The sequence below is a fragment of the Gigantopelta aegis genome, chromosome 4, assembly GCF_016097555.1.
Source record: "Gigantopelta aegis isolate Gae_Host chromosome 4, Gae_host_genome, whole genome shotgun sequence".
In the NCBI taxonomy this organism is placed as follows: domain Eukaryota; kingdom Metazoa; phylum Mollusca; class Gastropoda; order Neomphalida; family Peltospiridae; genus Gigantopelta; species Gigantopelta aegis.
Genome location: NC_054702.1, coordinates 17,655,557 through 17,678,709, shown reverse-complemented (window position 1 = coordinate 17,678,709; position 23,153 = coordinate 17,655,557). Strand labels below are relative to the sequence as shown.

The window sequence follows — 23,153 nt, the reverse complement described above, 5'->3', positions numbered from 1 at the left end:
GGTGATCGACCCATTGCATATTAGGCGAATGATCTATGTCTGAACTACATGTACATTCCACCCCTAAGCGAAGATAAGATAATTTAGCATCCATTTGAGAAAAAGTTGGTCGTTGGTCTACTTTAGTCATCTGAAAACATTCCCTAGCTGTCAGTTAAAAAACAAAGGCATGATAATTTTTGGTGCTTATTTACAAAAGGCAACAAATATGAAAACATTACATTTTATATAGATTTGCTTAATAGTGTCGTAATTTAAATGTCTTTGGTGAATCCATGTTGACATTCTGCATACAATGTATTTGACAAAAATGTCTTTCCTGTATCTTGTTTTCATTATTTTAAAGCAATAAAGTTATTTACATATATAATGTTTATAAAAAAAATTAAGATGGTTTAGAAATCTCTGTATTATTATGAAACAAGGGGAGATAATTACCTCACAGGTGCAGTAGTCGCAAGGATCTCCATTCGGGCTGAACACCTCTCCATCTTTATACCTTTTACCATCAAAATTACAGGCTGTAATAAAACAAAGACGACTTCATGTATAAACACATGGCATCAGTGGGTCATTTTGAAACCAATTAGGGATATATCTAAAGTACATCATCATTATTTCGGATTGTTTCACATAAACTAGTTAAAAATCTTAACACAAGCCTATACACACCTATTACATCCCAACATGGACTTTTATTTTATTTACAAGAAACAAACACTGCCTTAGTTCCATTTCAGAGGGCTATTCTGAGCTCAATGCAGCTGAAATAATGGTTTCTGATTATTCTTTAATTCAAACATTAAGATTAGGATAAAGGTTAGGTTTAGTATTACTTTTTACACTTAGAATAAACCTTCTGAAGTACCTTATATTCTTAGGAGATAGCCATATAAAGTTTTTGTCTGATGCCTACAAATGTCATTTCTAAACATACACCTATGACCAGTTAACTTTGCCTGTCTCACTTTCTAATGCCGTCATTAGATTTGTGGGCATGAAAGTCTATTTGATGCCCAGAAAACAATGTAATTAAACAATCACATTACAGAACATACTCACTATCAACTTACAATTGGTTATATTATATGTTGAAACATATTTACAAAATTACATTGCAGCTGGAATATTATAATACTGAACTTACTGGGACAGACTGGACAGCACTGTCCTGGCACACTGACTGGGTTCGTACACGGCACGTAGCACTCCACCTCCATGCAGGTGACGAGCCCACCATGACACTTGCACGAGATGCATGGGTTCTCATCCAGTATCCACATGGCGTCAGTCTCGTACTGGACACCACGGAACTCGCAACCATGGCAACGCTCACAGCACTCCCCCGGAACCTTCTCCTTCAGCAAGCATGTCAGTTGTGGACATGTCTGTTCTTCACAGACCACATTCCCTGACTGAAAATAGAAAAATTATACAGATGACATTCCCTGACTGAAAATAGAAATATTATACAGATGACATTCCCTGACTGAAAATAGAAATATTATACAGATGACATTCCCTGACTGAAAATAGAAATATTATACAGATGACATTCCCTGACTGAAAATAGAAAACATTATACAGATGACATTCCCTGACTGAAAATAGAAAAAATTATACAGATGACATTCCCCGAATGAAAATAGAAAATATTATGCAGATGACATTCCCTGACTGAAAATAGAAAAAATTATACAGATGACATTCCCTGACTGAAAATAGAAATATTATACAGATGACATTCCCTGACTGAAAATAGAAAAAAATATACAGATGACATTCCCTGACTGAAAATAGAAAAAAATATACAGATGACATTCCCTGACTGAAAATAGAAAAAATTATACAGTTGACATTCCCTGACTGAAAATAGAAAAAAATTATACAGGCGATATTGCCAGACTGAAAATAGAAAAAATTATACAAACAACATTGCCTGACTAAATATTTTATAAAAAATATAAATCAAGGAAAATCAATAAAACTTAGAAACTTTGCTATTTGTTATGCCCAAATTTGTATTATGAATATTGTTCAAATATGCTTGAATGTCCAGTTCTGTGAAGTTCTGCAAATAAACGTAAATGTTAAAGATTTACAGTTGTACAATATTACATCATATATGATTGGACATTTTTGCCAATAGAAGGTGGGATATATTTTGATTTCTTGGCTTTTATTAATGGCACCATATACATTTTGATAAAATATTTCAGTGAAATCGAATCAATGATTAATAAACTGAAAAAAATGGAAGGTCCTGTTGTCAGTGTTTCTGTTTCGATCTGCCACAGACTATAATGACAAAATAATATTGTAATTATTTAAACAATAATATATTAACTATTTACCGGACTGCTGTACACAGAAGACAGGACAGACCTCCCCTAGCTCTTGTCACTAGTAAAATTAGTTTAAATATTTTGGGTGGGTTTCGGTGATTTGTAATTATTAGTATGACATCGATATAAAGTTGGACTGTAATAATTAGTTTAAATATTTTGGGTGGGTTTCGGTGATTTGTAATTATTAGTATGACATCGATATAAAGTTGGACTGTAATAACTGGTTTCCTCTGGGCAGCAAATCTGCCAGGAGTAACTCAGCAATATTTAACATTGGGATGCATTGGATAGCTAAATGTTTGTTTTATTTAATGACACCACTAGAGCAAATTTATTAATTTATAGAAGAAATCTGGTATGTTTCCATCAGCAGCTAGGGATCTTTTATATGCACATTCCCTCAGACAGGATAGTGCATACCATGGCATTTGATACACCAGTTGTGAGGCCCTGGATGGGATGGGAAACACAATAACAGAATGGGTTTACTGAGAGGGTTCAATGTTATGACACAAACACATCTGGTGAGCACTCTACTGACTGATCTAGATTCTACCCCTCTCCTGCAGTTGGAAAGCAGATAACTGTTGGATGAAAATAGTTGAATAAGATATGCTTAAATAAGTACAAAGTGAATGTATGTGTTACCCGACATGTACACCGATTGCAAGGATCAGGCAGGAATGTCTCCCCGTCCTGACGAAGCTGTCCGAGGTAGAAACAGTCATCACACTTGGGGCAGCACAGGTCTTGTCTCGGGTGAGAGCACTGCACCACGCATGGTGTTTTCTCACACTTCACTCGACCTGTCTGATATAGAGAATACAACACAAACTGTAGCACTTCACAAGACCTGGCCAATATACTGAATACATAGACAAGGTTAGCACTTCACACGACCTGTCTAACATACAAGATACAAACACAGCACTTCACATGACCTGTCTGATATGTAGAAGAGACACACAAGGTTAGCACTTCATACGACCTGTCTGATATACAGAATACACATACAAGTTTTTGCACTTCAAAAGACCATTCTGAGATAGAAAATACACACACCAGTTTAGTACTTCACACAACCTGTCTGATATATAAAATATACACAAAAGATTAGCACTTCCCACAACTGGTCTGATATACCAAATACACACACAAAGTTAGCACTTCATTTGACTAGTCAGATAGATAAAACATACAAATGTTTAGCACTTCGTTGAAACTGTCTAATAAACACAACACACTTATGCATAGAACTTCAACCAATCTGATAAATAAAACATAGGTAACTTTAGCACTTCACACAGCCAGTCTGCAGGGCTCAAAGTTAACGATGCCACAAATTGCCATAGGTCAGGAACATCACTGTGCCACTGGATAAAAATTCTTGCCATTGGTAAAGCTCCTGAACCACGGTAAAATCTATACACCTGGTGTATATTATCAGCCAGTATTGAACATTGTGTAGATGCAGCAAATTAACCTTTCAGAGACGTTTATTTGCTGAAAAAGTAACTTTAAAAAATTTGCCATAGGCAGGCTCAAAACTGCCATTGGGGGGCAATTTAAAAAAAAAAAAAAAAAAAAAATTGCCATGGGTGACAAATTCTGATAAAGCAATTTTAAGTGTGCTAAGCTAAACTTCGCTAATGAGATTTCTAGAAGTCATTACATAGTTAGGGTGATGGCGAAGAAAATAAAAACTATTTAAGAAACAAACAGCTGTATGAAATGTTGTTAAGAAAACCAGCTTACCTTACAACTGCAAGTCTGACACATGTCTGAGGGGTGTTCAAATCGACTGTTGTCTGCATATGTCTGGCCTAGGAACTGGCAAACTGAATAGATAATGTTTAAAAGTTAGTTGGGGTTTTGTTTTTGTTTTGTTTTTTGGAGTGTGGGGGTGTATTTAGGTGGGGGTTTTATTACTGTAAATCATGAAATTAATGCGAAAATGTGTCCGATGTATCAGCGCAAGAACTAAAGCACATTAATTAATTAATCGTTGGCTATTAGATGTCAAACATTTGGCAATACTGACACCTAGATAAAATGTATGCTTGTCACCTACATATTATTATTTTTTAAATCGGAAAAATATATTATGCATTCAAAGGGCTGGCCCTTTTTTTAAAGTAGGGATGGATTCATGGAAACATACCATTTGTTTGTTTAGGCCTTAGACATATAACACACAGCTCATACGAGTACCTGGACAGTGTGCCTGAATCTACATAAGGATAAAATAAATTACTGTTATTATGTTTGTACCAGGACATGATGGACAACACTCTCTTGGCTTCTTGATGGGATTCATACATCGGACTCGAGGACACCGCAGTGTTTGACAGCTGATGTTACCAGCCTGCAGAACAAGAAACAAATCATATTTAATTATCACTATATAAAACAGAACATTACAGAGTAAAAGTCTTCATAAAAATGTCTGCAAAATGATGAATATATCCATATTTATATTAAATAATTTTCAAAATATAATTTCTACAGAACATTTATATACATATCTGCAAAAATATTAAAATTTCTACAATATTTTCAAAATTATAAAAATCTTGACATACATTTCTACAAAGTAACAAAACAAAATTTAAATGATGAAACTAATAGTTGCACAATTATGAATATTTAAACAAAAATACTTGCAAAATTAAGCTGTTTCAAATACATTTTTGCAAAAATGCTCACATACATGTCTACAATATAATAAAACTAGAACAAATTCAAACATAAAAATTCCTATTCAGACAGTGAGTGACCCACCTGACAAGCACAGCTCTGACATGGGTCAACATCAGAGGTGAAGGTCGTTCCCTGCAGACGGCGCTTGCCTTCGTAGAGACAATCCCGACATTGAGGACAGCAACCATCGACTGTTGCAGGGTGTGTGCACAATGACTCGCACGGCTGGTTCCAGCAGCTCACACTCCCACCCTACAATTACATTACAGAAAGAAACTTAGTTTGTTTTGTTTAACGACACCACTAGAGCACATTGATTTCGAACATATGGTCATTTTGACATATAGTTTTAGAGAGGAAACCTGTTACATCTTTTAATTAGTAACATGGGATCTTTTATATGCACTATCCCACAGAAAGGATGGTGCACTGGTTTGAACAATGAATGAAAAATAGCCCAATGGGCCTACCAATGGGATCAATCCAAGACCGACCGCACATCAAGCGAGCGCTTTACCACTGGGCTATGTCCTGCCCCTACAGAAGAATGAACGAACGAACGAACGAACGAACGAAAGAACGAATGTTTAACGACACCCCAGCATAAAAAATACATCAGTTATTGGGTGTCAACTTACAGTAAAGGCAAAATGAATGAATCCAACAGAAGAATGCATTGAAATTACTTCTTCTTTTCAACATCAGTGAATTTTTCCCTTCTATTTTTTTCAACATTAGTAAATTATGGTTATTAACAGATGTTTAATGGACTCAAATTCTATATCTCTTAGTTTAATTTTTTTTACAACATTAACTTTTATAAAGTTTTTGGTTTTCATGAAGTTTTTAATAGATGACAAATAAAAATTAGTTTGAAAATGTTTTCCTGTTCCTTCATTAATTGTATTTAATGAAATAGGTGGGAATCATAAAATGGAAACAGTTAAAATATGAAAAACTAATTTAAGAGTATTGTCACTCACAAACTATACCAACGACCTATGGTGAGCATCCAGCTGTGATTACTTCCCTTTATTAGGAGACACAAAAGTCCTTCATGCATGTAATACATTTGAAGTTGTCACCTAGCACTTTCTGTGTATTATTTAGATTAGGTAATACCGTTAATAATACTGTCAGTGTTTGGGATGTTTGGGGGTTTGGGGGCAGGGCTTGGGAGATTATTGAAGAAGGTTTGTTTTTATTGGGGGGGGGGGTTGGAGGGGGGTTTGTTTTGTTTGTTTATGGGGGTTTTTTTGGGGGGAGGGGTTGTTTGCTGTTGTTTTTTGGGGGAGTAGACATCAAAATGAGAGAAGAAAAATTTGGGCTAATAATATTATATGACAAAGAGTCACCAGACAAATAAAGGAAAGGAATGTTAATTAGCTTTTAAAAAATGAGTTGGTTTCTGTTCAACAATACCACAAGAGTACACTGATTTACTAATCACTGGATGTCAAAACAGTTTTTATAACTGAGAAAAAACGCTACGTTTTCTATTAGCAGCAAGGGATCTTTTATATGCACTTTCCCACAGACAGGACAGCACATACCATGGCCTTTGATATACTAGTTATGGGACGCCAGTTGGAATGGGAAAATAATCAATTAAAATGTGTACCTTTTCATAAAAGCTTTGAAAGAAAAATGCTGAAAATTAGTTTCAAAATATTATGGAGTCATATTAAAATATTCCAGACATTTAAAGAAAACAAAGTGATTGATTATTTAACCCAAGCACCCAGGGCAAGTGCTCTACCAACTGAGCTAGATCCTGTTTGTTTAGAGGCTGTTAGGGTACAACTATGGCACTTGCTTACATAATGAGAGAAAAACTGACAGAACAGCACACACCAAGGCTATTGATATACCAATCACTGGTTGGATTTGGAAATAACTCATTGGATTCACTAAGGGGAATTTGATGTTATGACCTATCACAACTCAGGCAAACTCTCTAGCTATATATATTCTTCCTGTTTTTTAATTGGAAATAACAAATTTTAATAGGTGTTACATTGAATTTAATTCCTAGTTTTAAAAACCTATAAAATTTCAACTCTATGGAGGCACACAAAAATATTTTATTTGTGACAGTTAAATATAAAAAACAAGCTTTGAGAATTGAGTTGAATTTAGTCTCTATATTACTATATGATGATGGTTATTATGATAAAATCAGGGATTTAAAAAAAAACCCACTCTCAAATGTAATAATTCAAAATGTGTACGTTTTTATAAAAGCTTTGAAAGAAAAATGCTGAAACTTGAGTTTTAAAACACTATGGAGTCATATTAAAACATTCCAGACATTTAAAGAAAACACATCTTCCACTGGTGTTGACTTGAATTTAATCCTTCTTTTTTTTAAACTTGCAATATGTAATACTTAAAAAACTTAAATATATAATTTCATTTAAGGAGCTTTCAAAGAAAAACAGTGACTCCTAAGTTTTGCAAAATACCATGGAGCCATATTAAAATAACTAAGATAGTAAAAGAAGAAAAACAATAGCCACAGTAAATGTATGTTATCCCAACACAGCCAGGCACAGCAAAGCTTGGTCCACCTTCATTCAGGATAAAAGGTTTCACACCATTCCTTAATCATTTTACGACATCCCTTCCAATTTAAAGTAGTTCACTGCAAAATTCTTAATGTTTTTTTGTAAGTGTTTGTGTTTACAGGAAGCTTCCACCAGCTAATATGGCTAAGCCAAGATGGTGGTATAATCTTGAATTGGCTGCTATTACAGATAGCTTAGGAATCAATACATGTTTTAAGATGAATTTCACCATTTAAAACATACATTCATTACATCCATTATGATATTCTATTGGTATATTAATTGGTAACCCACACAATTTATTAAAAAACCCATGCAAATCCAAAATCATACATGTCTTCAAATATATACACAAATATTTTGTCTTAGCATTTTATATAGATTAAATTATAAAATTTTCATTCTACATTACAAGATACACATTACAGTTGTTAACATGTCCATTTCACCTTGAAATATTTTGTAACGTGAAAATTATTTTTTTAAAACATAATAAAATTAGTAATTTTGTTGTTAAATATGTTTACAGATTTTATTTTATATTATTTTACTTTAATATTCCAAATAAAATAGAATTGTAAATTTAAACTTCTAACTGTGACTAAACATAATGTAATTGCTATTGCTATAATGACCAAGTATTCTTGTCATTAACACAGCAAGCATTCCAGATTTAACACAATCAACACCAACACTGACACCGAGTGTGAGATATACTATCATAGCCTACTGTTCTATAATTACTGTTTGTACACAAACTAACATCAGTATACCAAAGGCAGGACAAATTAACTAATGTAACTGACAGATAAAAAATATATTATAATCATCATGATGAAAATAAACAAAAGATTTACAGCAGTTTAATCTTCTAATAATAAAATATTACACAACTCAAACAGACATTATTACTTCTTTTTTTAAAATATTATTTATAAGCTAGGTCTTATTATAATTATTATTTTAACTTTTGCTTTGTTTTATTTAGTTTTATGCTATATAAATGGGGAAGGGGGGCTGCAAAAGAAAAGGAAAATGAATTGTACATGTACATTGTGTATGCAGGTGTTTTTTTAAAAACTAAGATGATTGTGAGTTTGTTGGGTTACAATAAGTAATATTTTTAACTTATTAAGAAATTACAATGAACAATCAGTGTCGCCATAAGATGAAAAAAAATCTTGACATATCCAGAGAAAGTAGATTGAAAGACAGTAGTAAGCAATGTGAAGAAATAAAAAATATTCATCCAAGCTAAAGACATCTCCTGCACAACCAACAGAATGAAAGGTTTCACACCATCCCTTAATTTGCAACATTCTAGTTAGTTTAAAAATTACCTGTGTTTAAGTTTTTAAAAATCTTTCAGCTGACAATATGGTCAACCGTGGTGATATAATCTTAAAATACTGCTTTCTAAACAACTTAAACAATACTTAGAGACTAAGTAATTAAAGAATACCTCACACACTTCATTGCTGTAAAGTTCTGCATATAAAATTTATGGATTAAGATATTCTATATATAAATTAATATAGGGAGCTTACATACCATTAATATTGGATGTTTAACAAGGTAATATGCCCGCATAAAATGAACCTGAAAACCAGGGAATGTATGACAAAAAGGAAGGTGGGAAGCAAGAAATACTGGTAAAGAAAAATGATGAATAACTGTAAGAACGAAAGGAAAGGAATATTTGCTTAATGACACCTCGCCACATTTTTAATTACAGCCATTTAGTGAATGATATAGTTATTTTGACATTTGGTCAATATAGAAGAAGAAAGAAAACACCACTGGCACCACATAGGCTACTCTAACCAATAAAGTAGGAAGAGATCTTTTATAAGCATTTTTCCATAGACAGGACAATAAAAACTACAGTCTTTCATGTACCAGCCGTGAGACACTGGTTAAGATGGAGAGAAAAAAACAAGTTCATCGAGGATAATCAATCATGTGATACATCACAAACACTATATCACTGAGCTACATTCCACCATAAATAACTGTATGGATGAAAAGTTGTTTTGTTTAACAACACTACTAGAGCACACTGATTTATTAATGATCGGCTACTGGATGTCAAACAAAGTTAAGTGAAACCCCTCTAAACTGGACACCCTTGGGACCAAGACAAATGTCCAGTATTAGAGGGATCCGGTTTAGAGAGGTTAAGTTCTGTCCGGTTTGGAGGGAATTCCGGTTTACAAAGGGTCCGGTCTTAAGAGGTTTCACTGTATATAAACAGAAATAAATTAAAAATAAAACTTATGTAATATAATTATGTTTTAAAAAGTGCAAAGATCTGTGGGTAAAAGCACAATATAATATGAATATCAAGGTATCTTAATAAATCCTTTCCTACACCACCTATCTGCCCAGAATACATAGCATCTGATATCCTGTGTATTGGCATAGATCTACCTTTTTTGTCTAATATTTTTTATATTTGAATTTATTTCAAACAAAATACTTGGAACAATATTTCAAATTTTGGATAATGAGAAGTTAGTTTGTTTTATTTTTACCTAGGTAACCAGTTGTACTACACTGACATTCCAAGTGCATTTTAATTAACAAGAAAACTGCCTTTGCAATTAAGTAGTGATTTTGTCAATGTTTTGACTACTTATCTACTACACATTAAGCATCCAAAAATAAGTTTAGAATATTTCTGGAATACAGGAATAATTCCAGAGATACATTACTTTAAATCTTTTAATAACTTTTGGAACAAGGGTTCATAAGAAATACTGAGCCCTTAAGAATCACTGAAATTTTATCAAATCAGAGATACATTAGTTTAAAACTTTTAATTAATTTGAAAACAAGGGTTCACAAGAAATATTGTGCCTTAAAAATCACTGAAAATTTATCAAATGTGTAATACATGCTAAATGTGTGAAATCAATAGATATAGAGTTAATTACAGATTTAACTGTCAGCTTATATTTTTCCTAATTAGTTCCAGAAAAGAAACCTGCATGGTTTCCAGAGCTAACAGGATTAACTCTAATCTGACACCAAGTGTGAGATATAGTAACACACCATATTGTTCTCAAATAATGGTTAATAAACACTGTTGACTGATTATTCAGTGTATGTTTTCTGTATTTAAATACATGATAAATTGTGGTTTAAATATATCTTAGCTTAAACATACATTTGGAAAAAAATAAAATAATAATATACTAGTTTGTTAACTTTATTTATTTTATTTTTTTCTTTCTTTATTTTATATATATTGTACATGTACTTATAAACAAGATAAAATAATATACCAAAAAGTATTTAATTTTTCAAAGTAAATTATAAATTGTCATAAAAATGCAAAATGATAAAATTGATCAACAAAATTTCATAAACTGCACTTTAAAAAAACAAGAAGACAAATCTAATAATGTTGGACTACTTTCTATTGATAATTGTTTTTAACAATAACATATATATAATAATAAAATCATAATTTTTTTAGGGGATACATCATTACTAATTGAATTTTATTTTTCTAATTAAATGTATATTGTACCAATTTTATATTCTGGTAAATCATAAAGATATTGTTTTTATTTAGGAAGCCATATTAATAAGAGCCTTTGTATGCATGGTTAACTTATCATTATTTGCTTGATTAAAAAAAATGTAATAAACATTATTTTAGTTCATATATTTTACTTTTTTTTCTTTCTTTTTTCTTTTTGGGGGGGGGGGGGTCAACTGCTAGAAGAGATCTTGACATAAGTGTTAGTCTGTTGGCCAAACTGACAACTATTTTTAAATGAGTAATAAATATACATGTACGTCTGGTTTCCAAAATGGCAGTCGCATTAAAATTTTCAGAGATAGCATGAAGAAACAAAAGAAGTTTTTTCAAGCAATGGTACATTTTAGAACAACTCAAAACTAAAAACCTTCACACCAATTCTTAATTACTTCACAAAATCGCTGTTAAGTAAAAATGCTCGTCTGTAAACAGGTTTTGCTTTGGGGGTGTTTGTGTTTATAGGAAGATTTCACCAGACAATGTGGCCAGACCAATATGGTGGCATAATCCTGAACTGGCTGCTATTTCAGACAGTTTGAAATACATTAACAAACATAAAACTTAGATGTTGTTAGTTAATAGGAGTATTAGGCCTCATTACAAACTACTTAGCTAATGGGAACCAACATGGAAAGTAGTTATCTTTTTAAGATTATAATACATATTTATAATGCTTTAAAATTCAAAGTGATATAGTAGTTAAGCCATTGATTTTAAGGTTGATAGGTACTGGGTTCACATCCCAGTACCATCTTCCATTCCGAGTGAGTTTTAATGGCTTAATGAAGAGGTGTAAGGTTACTACATCACTGTCTATTAACATTAACCCACTCATTGTGCTCACAGCACTGGACACCATGCTTGGACTTTAATTGCATATAAGCATGGACATCAAATTAAAATAGATGGATGGATGGATGGATGGATGGATGGATGGATGGATGGATGGATGGATGGATGGATGGATGGATGGATGGATGGATGGATGGATGGATGGATGGATGGATGGATGGATGGATGAAGAATAAATGGATGGATGGATGGATGGATGGAACAATGAATGAATGAATAAACTAATGAATGAATAAACAAATGAATGAATGAATGAATGGATGGATGGATGGATGGATGGATGGATGAATGAATGAATGAATGAATGAATGAATGAATGAATGAATGAATGAATGAATGAATGAATGAATGAATGAATGAATGAATGAATGAATGAATGGTTTTACACCATAAATATTATCATAATATTATGATGTCTACCAAATAAAAGAAACCTGTTGCAGATCACTATCCTACAGACTGGACAGCACATAAGCACTGCCTACAAGCCATCATAATTCAAGTTTAATCATCTTATTGGGCAATGATTATGAACTGCATGTACTTAACCACATTAAACCACCCATACCCTACCCTACCTCACCAACACACCCCTCCCCCCCAAAAAAAAAATACTTTTAAAAAAAGAAAGAAAAAAGCATACCTGTAAAATAGTAGCTATGGTGTATAACTGAATATAATTTTTAAACTGAAAAACTTATCAGTAGTATCTTTACATTGAGGTAATGAAAAATCTAAATAACTATAATATTTTATTATCTTCCCCACCCCTCACAACATAATTAACTATAAACTAAAATACATTCTCTTGAAGCAGGGTTTTTAATATGTATTCATTTACATTAAATTACATAAATTGTTTTTATTATATTATAGCAGTAGTAATACAACTACTATTATTAATAATTAAATAAAAACAATGGGTTTGTTTTAAAGCATGCATAATTTATTCTGATTTTACCACCAAAGATTTTCAAAATAAAACTTCATTTACTACTGGATGTGTGAAGTTCATACTGAGTTAATTGGAATTGTTCTGATTAAGATTTCACTATCCAGTGTGGTGCAATATGACCAGCACACTGTGGGGTGTGGGGATTAACCAGATTAGTGTTAATCTGACACTCTGTGTGATAAACAGGGACTAATTCTACTGTCTGACAATCACTGAGTAATCAATTAATTATCATGGCAATTAACTAACATCATTACACACACTTATGCATGCACACATATGGTATTTCAGTGTCTTGAAATATTTAAAAAAAAATTATGAACATTTAAAAAATGTATAACACTAAAATGATGGACTGTAATATATTCCACCATTCATCTTCTTGTCCAACTAATGTTGTTAAATAAATATATATATATTGAAGAATATTTTCTATCTATTACATTTATGCTTTTGAGCTTTACCTTTTGAAAAATACATATTAATATTAAATTATTAAAAAAGAAAGTTTAAAAGAAATGTTTGTTGCACAATGCTAAAGTAAACTTGATAACTGGTTGCTATTAAGTGTGAAATGTCGATCAGACACAAAACATTCATGTGGTTCAAGTATGCTATCCTGGACTGGATAAAAAAAGCCCTCAACAATCTGGATGTTATGGTTAATTGTTTGCAGTTCAGTACTGGGAAGTGAACTCAGCACCCATCAGCTGTAAGGCTCAATCACTATGTCACCGAGGTTGCTAATACATGACAGCACATACCACATACAAACAGCAATATTACAAATTAGCCATGGGTTAGGGTCTTCTTTGATCACAATATATATATATATATATATATATATATATATACGTGAGTCCAACTTTTGACATCACCAACTTCTAGACCACAGGCAGAAAAACTGTAACAAATATGTCAGTTTAGAGATATAGTGTTAGCTCTTCTAAACTTGACAGCCAAGGCAACTAATAAAAAGTCAAGCTTAAAGGGGTATCCAGTTTTGAGAGGTTATGTTCTTCACTTATATTTAAGGAAATGTTTTTTTATTTAATGACACACTCAACACATTTTATTTATGGTTATACAGCATCAGACATATGGTTAAGGACCACACAGATATTGAGAGAGGAAACCTGCTGTCGCCACTTCATAGGCTAAGCTTTTCGATTAGCAGCAAGGGATCTTTTATATGCACCATCCCACAGCCTTTGATATGCCAGTCATGGTGCACTGCCTGGAACGAGAAATAGCCCAATGGGCCACCGACGAAAATCGATCCCAGACCAACCGCGTATCGAGCAAACGCTTTACCAATGGGCTACATATTTAAAAAACGCCTGGTTTTGAGAAAATTCCAGTTTGCAAAGAGTCCAGTTTTAAAGGCTTGTACTATTAACTAACATGTCATCTCATTGATGCTGAACATGTTTTAGAATTTCAGTGACATATTTCCTTACTGATTGTGTGTTACAGAATGACCATAACAATGTTTTATTCAATGTCTAACTGAAGACAGAAAGTCTAGTTTTGGAAACAGGCTCAGGAAAATTAAAAGGAAAGGAATATAATTCACATTTCAAACTACAGCTATTTAGTGTCACCACTTAATCAAGAAAGAATGAGAACGAAAATCCACTCCCATCTACTGTTAAAAAGCAGCAAGGGATCTTTTATATGCAATTATGAAATTATTTCAAAATGGTAAACATTTTGAAATAATTTCAAAAAGAAAATATTTAAATCCAAATCTCACACAGAATAACATATTAAACAATACACAAAATATCTAATAACTTTTGGTTTAAATTTGTTTTAAATATTTAGTTTCATAATAAAAAAATAAATATTACAAACAAAACTTAAACATGTTTTATATTAATTTTGGTTGAAAAATGTTAGATACACAAATGCAAATAATATTTAAACCTTGAACAATTAAAATAGGTTTTGGGTTTGTTTTTGTTTTTTTGTTGTTTTTTGTAACTCATTAAAAACAGATATGGAATTATTTAATGTATAATAAATTAATTTTAAAAAAGTAATTATTTTCCTAGTTATGTTTTGCTTCTTTTGCTTTTTGTGTATTTTTGGTTTACATTTCTTGCTCATAAACTGAAAATATACAAGTATGTTACTCCATCATTTATTTATTTATTTAAATTAATCTTAGTACTTAGTAATTTTATTCTACTAAATAACAAATACAATTACTTTTTAATGTAAATTAATTTTTATATATAAATATTTTAAAATAAAACTAAAAAGCATTTTTTAAATTCCCCACCCCAAAAAACTATATCTGTGTTAATCTGTTATTTTGCCTAATCCTAATCCACAACACCACAAAAGTGAAAGCTCTTTAGGCTGGAAGATCCCTCTCCAGCAGAGATCCTATTGTCTAAACAACTAGTGCTATTACAGCTAATTGGTAAGTTTGTCAACAAATCCCCTAACAAAAAAGTCCTTTCCACATAAAGAGGCCAGGCCGAGCTGTTGGAGCAATGAGAGAGCACCCAAGCTTGGAACAAGAACCTGGGAGCAGGAAGGAGCTATTATAAGCTAGCCACACTGAGACTGGGGTACAAAGAAACATATTGGGTAGACAAGACATCAATTGGAGGACAATCTCCAAGTCAGGCTTGCCAACGAGTGGCATCCTGTTAGAAAGTAGACAGAGAGGTGCTGGAGTTTGCTTTAAAATAATTTGAGTAAGAATTTTGTTTCTCATAGAGGGTATATATTCGATGGCAAAAACGTTGATAGTTGTACTGACCAGGAGCCTGCAGAGAAGATGTGTTTGGTGGAGTGACAGGAAAAGGATATACCATCTTCAGTTTGGTAAGTTAAAAATGTATATTTATTATAATTTAGTTTTTTAATCATACTTCATAGTGAATGTTACTGCAAATCAGAACTGAAATTTTAAATTAAAGATTTCATCATTGTCTTTATTTAAAAAACCACATTATTTTATTAAGTAATTTTAAACTTAAAAAAATAATAATTTGTAATTTACAGTATAAAATATATGTTATTTTACAGTATAGGTTCTTACACTCTAAAATACATTTTACTTATGCAAATATCTAATTTTCTAAAGTATGTATGTAAATTTGTAAATTGGCTATATAATTGAATCAAACTTGTGCTCCATCATTAAAAGGTTATGGCACATTACCCTGAACACAGTATACCAGTAACTGAGGCTAAATAAAGTGAATAGTTCCTAAAAACAATGTGGCATACCCTTTTTGGGGATGGCATTTGGTTAACAAAATAATCAATTAGTTAACATAGCTATATATTAGATCACAAGAACTGTATAACAAAATTATGCTAAGCAACATATATATATACACCTATAAGTTTTAAATTCATTTACAAGGACCCTTTTCCTTTGGACAAATTATTCTTAGCCAATAAACATCAAAGGTGATTCCTCATTTCCTGGCATCTGGGATATTCAGAGATCCCCACCAGGCCAATTAGCACTTCTGCAGAACAGGGTATTGGCAAAGGAGAGGTATTCTTCCTGTGCTTATTGGCCGACTTGTGGGTTAGGTGTTTTGTTTATTGTGGATGGTGTCACTCTTTTACCTGGAACCACAGGCTGCAGGAAACAGTTGTAGATGAACCAGTGACCAGTGAACATGAAGGTAGTATTAGCAGCAGCAGCAGTAGATTGATTTTTTTTGACTATCAGTATTGCTTTAATTTGTAAAAGTTATAAACAATTAACTGCATACATTTAGTTTTGTAAATTTCAATTATCAAAATCATAAATATTAAATTAATTACAAGCTACAATTTTATTTAAATTTATTTAGTTAATATTGTTAGCATGTTGAGATTATTTGTTTTATTAATTTTAGGTAAATAACTTTCATTAAAGTACACTGATTATTATAATGGAAACATAGAAAGTATTAAAACTTAAAACCTGCCTGTTAATCAACATCAAAATATTAAATAATTCTGGTCAAATAAAATATTACTTGCAAAACTAATTGCATTACACTGCAGAATAAAATACTATGGAATCCTAGTTACATTATATACAATTATTACGATGCCACTAAATTAAACTCTTGTAGCATTATGTGGTAATATTAATATATTCCTCTATACATTCTTTGCCCAGTCCCATGATTTTGCTTGTGAATGTTTTAATTCCAGTAACAATCACAGTATAATCCTAGGGGTGGTTATAGAATTGTTACTCACAATCTGTATTCAGGGAAATATTACATTCAGTTACACTCTTGGAAACTAAGGTTAAATAAATTATTGTTATGATCTAACATTTTACTGAATATAGAAATATATAAGACTGGATTTAATTAGCAATACAACTAAAACAATTGACTGTTCTGCTGCCATTCATAAGACATCCATTAAAACAATAATTAAAATGAGACTGGTCTTTTTGTCAATCCTGTGATTCTGCTAGTGATAGTAATTTGTTTCACTACTATCACAGTAAAATCCTAGGGCTGAAAGAATAGATATTCTTCAGAACATGTTTATGAAACATAATACATACATTATGTCAGGAATGCTACATCACAGTAAAATGATATTTCACATTTAACATTTTTTTTAAATGTTTTAGTGATAATCATGTAATATTATTACAGTGTATAGAGTGAAACTTAAAAAGGGCACTTACCATGGGATACGTTTTTGGTAAATTATCATAAATTGTTTGTGCATTTACAGTGATCTGGGATGTGGTCTGAGTATAAATCAAATTATTTTTGCAATTATTACAACTAATCCTTTTTTCAAAACAATTTCATGATATTGATGAAATCTTTTTGTTCCCAAGATGCCACTAGTGATAGCACACAAAACTGGCCATCACAGTGATATCCTGGGGATAAAGGGAAGTATCACTACTGTGTTCTTTACAACAGGTTAATGCTATCAATATATCACTCAGAATGTCAAGTGGTTTCAGTAATGTCCGCTGCATGTCCATGAACAATTGTTATCATCATGCTGGGTATAAAGATTTTCACTTTATATATACATGAATATTTGGGGGTAGAATATAATCTTAATTTTTTAACAAGAAACTAAAAATTTCACTTGCATAGGTGAAATATTGTGCCCTGAACTCAATGGGCTATAATCTTTTTTCGATAGGCAGCAAATAATCTTTTATATGCACCATCCCAAACTCTTACATCAGCTGTGAAGCACTGGCTAATTTATGATATATAAAAAAAAGTAATTTAACCCTCTCACATCAGAGCATAAGTTCCTGGATGTTGTTTGTGATGACCTGGTATTCACATGAGCTATCACAGTAACATCCTGGGGCCTGTACTCTGACACACATCACAGTTGGTTACGAAAAATACTATTTCCATGTTAACTGATTTCAACTATGAAAACACTCAAAACTTTGAAATTTGAAATATCAACAGAAAAAAACCTAAAAAGTAAAAAGTCAGTAATATCAGATATATAATAAATACCAGATGAAATATATTAGAATGTTGATAAAAGATGCCATTTTCCCCCATGCCAATAGCTCTGTCCCACAGTATCTGTTTGTGCTGGTTTGAATGTGATACTAGCACTTTCAGATGCTGGGGTACTCGGCTAGAATGACCAACATTCTGCTTTGAGTATAAATATTTACTTCATACTTCAATATAACTTTAATAAAATATATTAAATAATTGTTTAGCTTGCCCCAATTAATATTTTGTACTATATATTTATTAATATGTATTGACTTATGGTACATGTCCATTAAATCTACACAGCCTTTTTTAACATATTTGTTAAAAAGATGAAATTCATTTTTCAGACATTGTATATTTCTTGTGATTGCCAATATAAAAAGCTATCACAGAAACATGCAATACCTAAAATATGGAAATACAACTTTTATTTGTGTTGGGAAAACTTTTAATGATTTCAGATACAACATGTGTTTCTTTTGACTTTGTTTTCTTTTTAAACTTGTATTTTATTCACCTATACTAAACAAGTTTGAGATGTGATTTTATCACTACCATGTTTCCTTGTTACACTTTCATTCTGTTTTATTTACAATTACTGGACGGAAGTTTAATAAGGGCTTGTGGGTGAAATATCGACAGTTCATTTCAGAAAAACTTGCAAAGTAATTTTTGTTACTACAGCAAATTAGAGGTTTTTGTATTTGTACACACCATTCATTTAAATTTTCTCCGCTCATGATTACAACAAATTACAGTTATCACAGAAGAAGGGGACAAAATATCTTCTTGGCAAGGGTCTTAGTAATTATTCAGCAAATGTAATAGTAAAGTAAAGATATTATTATTTGTGGAATTATTTTGCAACAAAAAGTGAGGAAAATGCTATACTGTTCCGGATGTGTTTTACAAAATACTGATATATAAGCTGGAAATCTGACATTGTATTTTTCTTGTGATTGCATACACTAACATCAGCAATCACAGATCAATGCAAGGACTGGAATCCAGCTTGAATCACATTCAACTTCTGGTTTTTTAATTATTAATGAGCATTTAAAATATGAAGACAGTAGGTTCTTTTACTCTGGTATCAGTTTGTGCTTGGGAGCTAATTAACATCTAGCACTTTCTGATGCTAGGGTAAGCGAGCATACATTACAGGTAGCTTTATTTCCGACCTATTAAATCCTCAGCACAGTCCAGGACAAAATCCTCAGCACATTAACCCTAAAACAATTTTGGTGGGTACTATAATTAGTGATGTGATGATCAATTATTAAATTTGGGTTCATTTTAATGCATAGATAAAGAAAACAGAAGTAATGGTAAAATTAGCAAGATGTATAGGATCTATTCTGGTGAACACAACAAATACCAAATTGATTATAACAGATGAAATTGACTGCTAGGTGATTTTTGTTTTATGGTGCTTGCTTACTTTTAGTGATAACAAATTCAGCACCCTAAAACAATATTTACCAATAAATGAATTCACATTCTTTGATTCTCTACAATACATTCTTCTGTCATATTTGTCATGATTGCTTTAACTCAAGCAGCTATCACAGACAAATGTGATCCTAGAATCTACTGACTGCAACATCAATTTGTACATCATCGAGAAAAATGCTGATTCTCTTGTTCTGGTATCTGTTAGAGCTTGAAGAGCAATTCATATCTAGCACTTTCTGATACTAGGGTAAGCAAGTCAAGAAGTCGTCAAAAGCTGTGACACACTGTAATAAACAGTTACATGGTGGCAAATGGTAATTAATGTGACATTCTGAGCACAGATTAGAACAAAATATATTTACAGAAGTGTACATTTAAACTCCACAGAATATGATCCATGGATTCATTTTTCCATATCGAATTGTTGTCCATATTTTATATGGCACTGTCCACCATTATAGTTTTATTTATTCCCTTTTCCTTATCTCAGAATACTTTTATCATAATGTTTTAGTGTCATTTTCTGGTGATTGCAAAATGTAACTAGCTATCACAGTCAAATGTGACACCAGAATCTAATGTTTATCACATGATCTTTTAAATGCAATATTGGTAAAAAGGTTTTGATTAAAACCTTGTGTTGCAACTACATTTAAAACCAAAAGAAAGGAATGTTAATTAATCAACTGGTGGTGATCTGATGTCAAACGCCAAATACTTTTATCATTATGTTCTAGTGTCATATTTTCTGGTGATTGCAAAACATAACTAGCTATCACAGTCAAATGTGACACCAGAATCTAATGTTTATCACATGATCTTTTAAATACAATATTGGTAAAAAGATTTTGTTGCTACCACATTTAAAAACAAAAGAAAGGAATGTTAATTAATCAACTGATGGTGATCTGATGTCAAACGCCGAATGCTTTTATCATTATGTTCTAGTGTCATATTTTCTGGTGATTGCAAAAAGTAACTAGCTATCACAGTCAAATGTGACACCAGAATCTAATGTTTATCACATGATCTTTTAAATACAATATTGGTAAAAAGGTTTTGTGTTGCAACCACATTTAAAAACAAAAGAAAGGAATATTAATTAATCAACTGGAGGTGATCTGATGTCAAACGCCGAATGCTTTTATCATTATGTTCTAGTGTCATATTTTCTGGTGATTGCAAAAAGTAACTAGCTATCACAGTCAAATGTGACACCAGAATCTAATGTTTATCACATGATCTTTTAAATACAATATTGGTAAAAAGGTTTTGTGTTGCAACCACATTTAAAAACAAAAGAAAGGAATATTAATTAATCAACTGGAGGTAATCTGATGTCAAACGCCGAATACTTTTATCATTATGTTCTAGTGTCATATTTTCTGGTGATTGCAAAACTAACTATAGCTATCACAGTCAAATGTGACACCAGAATCTAATGTTTATCACATGATCTTTTAAATACAATATTGGTAAAAAGGTTTTGTGTTGCAACCACATTTAAAACCAAAAGAAAGGAATGTTAATTAATCAACTGGAGGTGATCTGATGTCAAACGCCGAATACTTTTATCATTATGTTCTAGTGTCATATTTTCTGGTGATTGCAAAAAGTAACTAGCTATCACAGTCAAATGTGACACCAGAATCTAATGTTTATCACATGATCTTTTAAATACAATATTGGTAAAAAGGTTTTGTGTTGCAACCACATTTAAAACCAAAAGAAAGGAATGTTAATTAATCAACTGGAGGTGATCTGATGTCAAACGCCGAATACTTTTATCATTATGTTCTAGTGTCATATTTTCTGGTGATTGCAAAAAGTAACTAGCTATCACAGTCAAATGTGACACCAGAATCTAATGTTTATCACATGATCTTTTAAATACAATATTGGTAAAAAGGTTTTGTGTTGCTTCCACATTTAAAAACAAAAGAAAGGAATGTCAACTGGTGGTGATCTGATGTCAAATGCCGAATACATCTTAAATGAGCTCCACATTGTCTTATTATTAATCAGTTGCTAACTCTATTGCAGGGTCTATTGCTTCCTCTACTAACCAACTGTATCGGCTCACTCTAGTAGCGACCATCAACTTTTTCTAGCAATCTCATTTCAGCTGTTTGATATACGGTAATGATCGTATCAATTGCCTATAATAAACAGAATGTTTTCCCTTTGCTAAACACAGTTAAATCTACCCAGCCTTTTTTAACATATTTGTTAAAAAGATGAAATTCATTTTTCAGACATTGTATATTTCTTGTGATTGCCAATATAAAAAGCTATCACAGAAACATGCAATACCTAAAATATGGAAATACAACTTTTATTTGTGTTGGGAAAACTTTTAATGATTTCAGATATAACATGTGTTTCTTTTGACTTTGTTTTCTTTTTAAACTTGTATTTTATTCACCTATACTAAACAAGTTTGAGATGTGATTTTATCACTACCATGTTTCCTTGTTACACTTTCATTCTGTTTTATTTACAATTACTGGACGGAAGTTTAATAAGGGCTTGTGGGTGAAATATCGACAGTTCATTTCAGAAAAACTTGCAAAGTAATTTTTGTTACTAGAGCAGATTACAACAAATTACAGTTATATCACAGAAGAAAGGGACAAAATATCTTCTTGGCAAGGGTCTTAGTAATTATTCAGCAAATGTAATAGTAAAGTAAAGATATCACTATTAAGAATGTTTTCCCTTTGCTAAACATTGGTTTTGTGCTTGTCAGATATTTCAACTAGCACTTTCTGATGCTTGGGAAAGCGATGACATCAAGCTACAGTATTTTTTTTAAATATGCTCCAGCTGGAAAAAGTTGGTGCCAACCAACAAATCTTTGTCAATAAATGCTTATCAATATTGAAACTTTATGCTTAGGAAAGTGCTACAGTTATGTATCAGTATATATATGGCACCTATATAGACAGTGCCACATTAATCTTTCTCTTTACATCTCGGAGCATTCACCAGTATTAAACAGCAACTAGCACTAGTTGATGCTTTGGAATGTTCTGAGAAAAATCTACAGTTTTATTAAACTTGTGCAGCTACATATATTGAGTTACTATATAACTATATAATTTCTTTTCTTGTGTTACATTATTCTTGTGATGGCTTCTGTTATCTGCTATCACAGCCGAATGTGACATGAGACATGAAAATTGGTTGTTTTCTGGAAACAATGGAATTTTTCCATGTGGTCTATGTATGACTGGAGAAGATTTTATC

At 31.9% G+C, this 23,153-nt stretch overlaps 1 protein-coding gene across 1 annotated transcript in view; it reads right to left on the bottom strand.

Annotated features, from left to right (window-relative positions):
- Positions 1-23,153, bottom strand: part of LOC121369720 (kielin/chordin-like protein) — a 73,296-nt gene that overhangs the window by 20,036 nt on the left and 30,107 nt on the right. Inside the window, exons 20-25 of the mRNA XM_041494774.1 lie at positions 5,130-5,300; positions 4,620-4,713; positions 4,104-4,186; positions 2,997-3,158; positions 1,148-1,415; positions 439-521 (exon numbers count right to left, since the gene is read on the bottom strand). Of these exons, the coding sequence (XP_041350708.1) occupies positions 439-521; positions 1,148-1,415; positions 2,997-3,158; positions 4,104-4,186; positions 4,620-4,713; positions 5,130-5,300 (861 nt within the window). The remainder of the gene's footprint in view (positions 1-438; positions 522-1,147; positions 1,416-2,996; positions 3,159-4,103; positions 4,187-4,619; positions 4,714-5,129; positions 5,301-23,153) is intronic.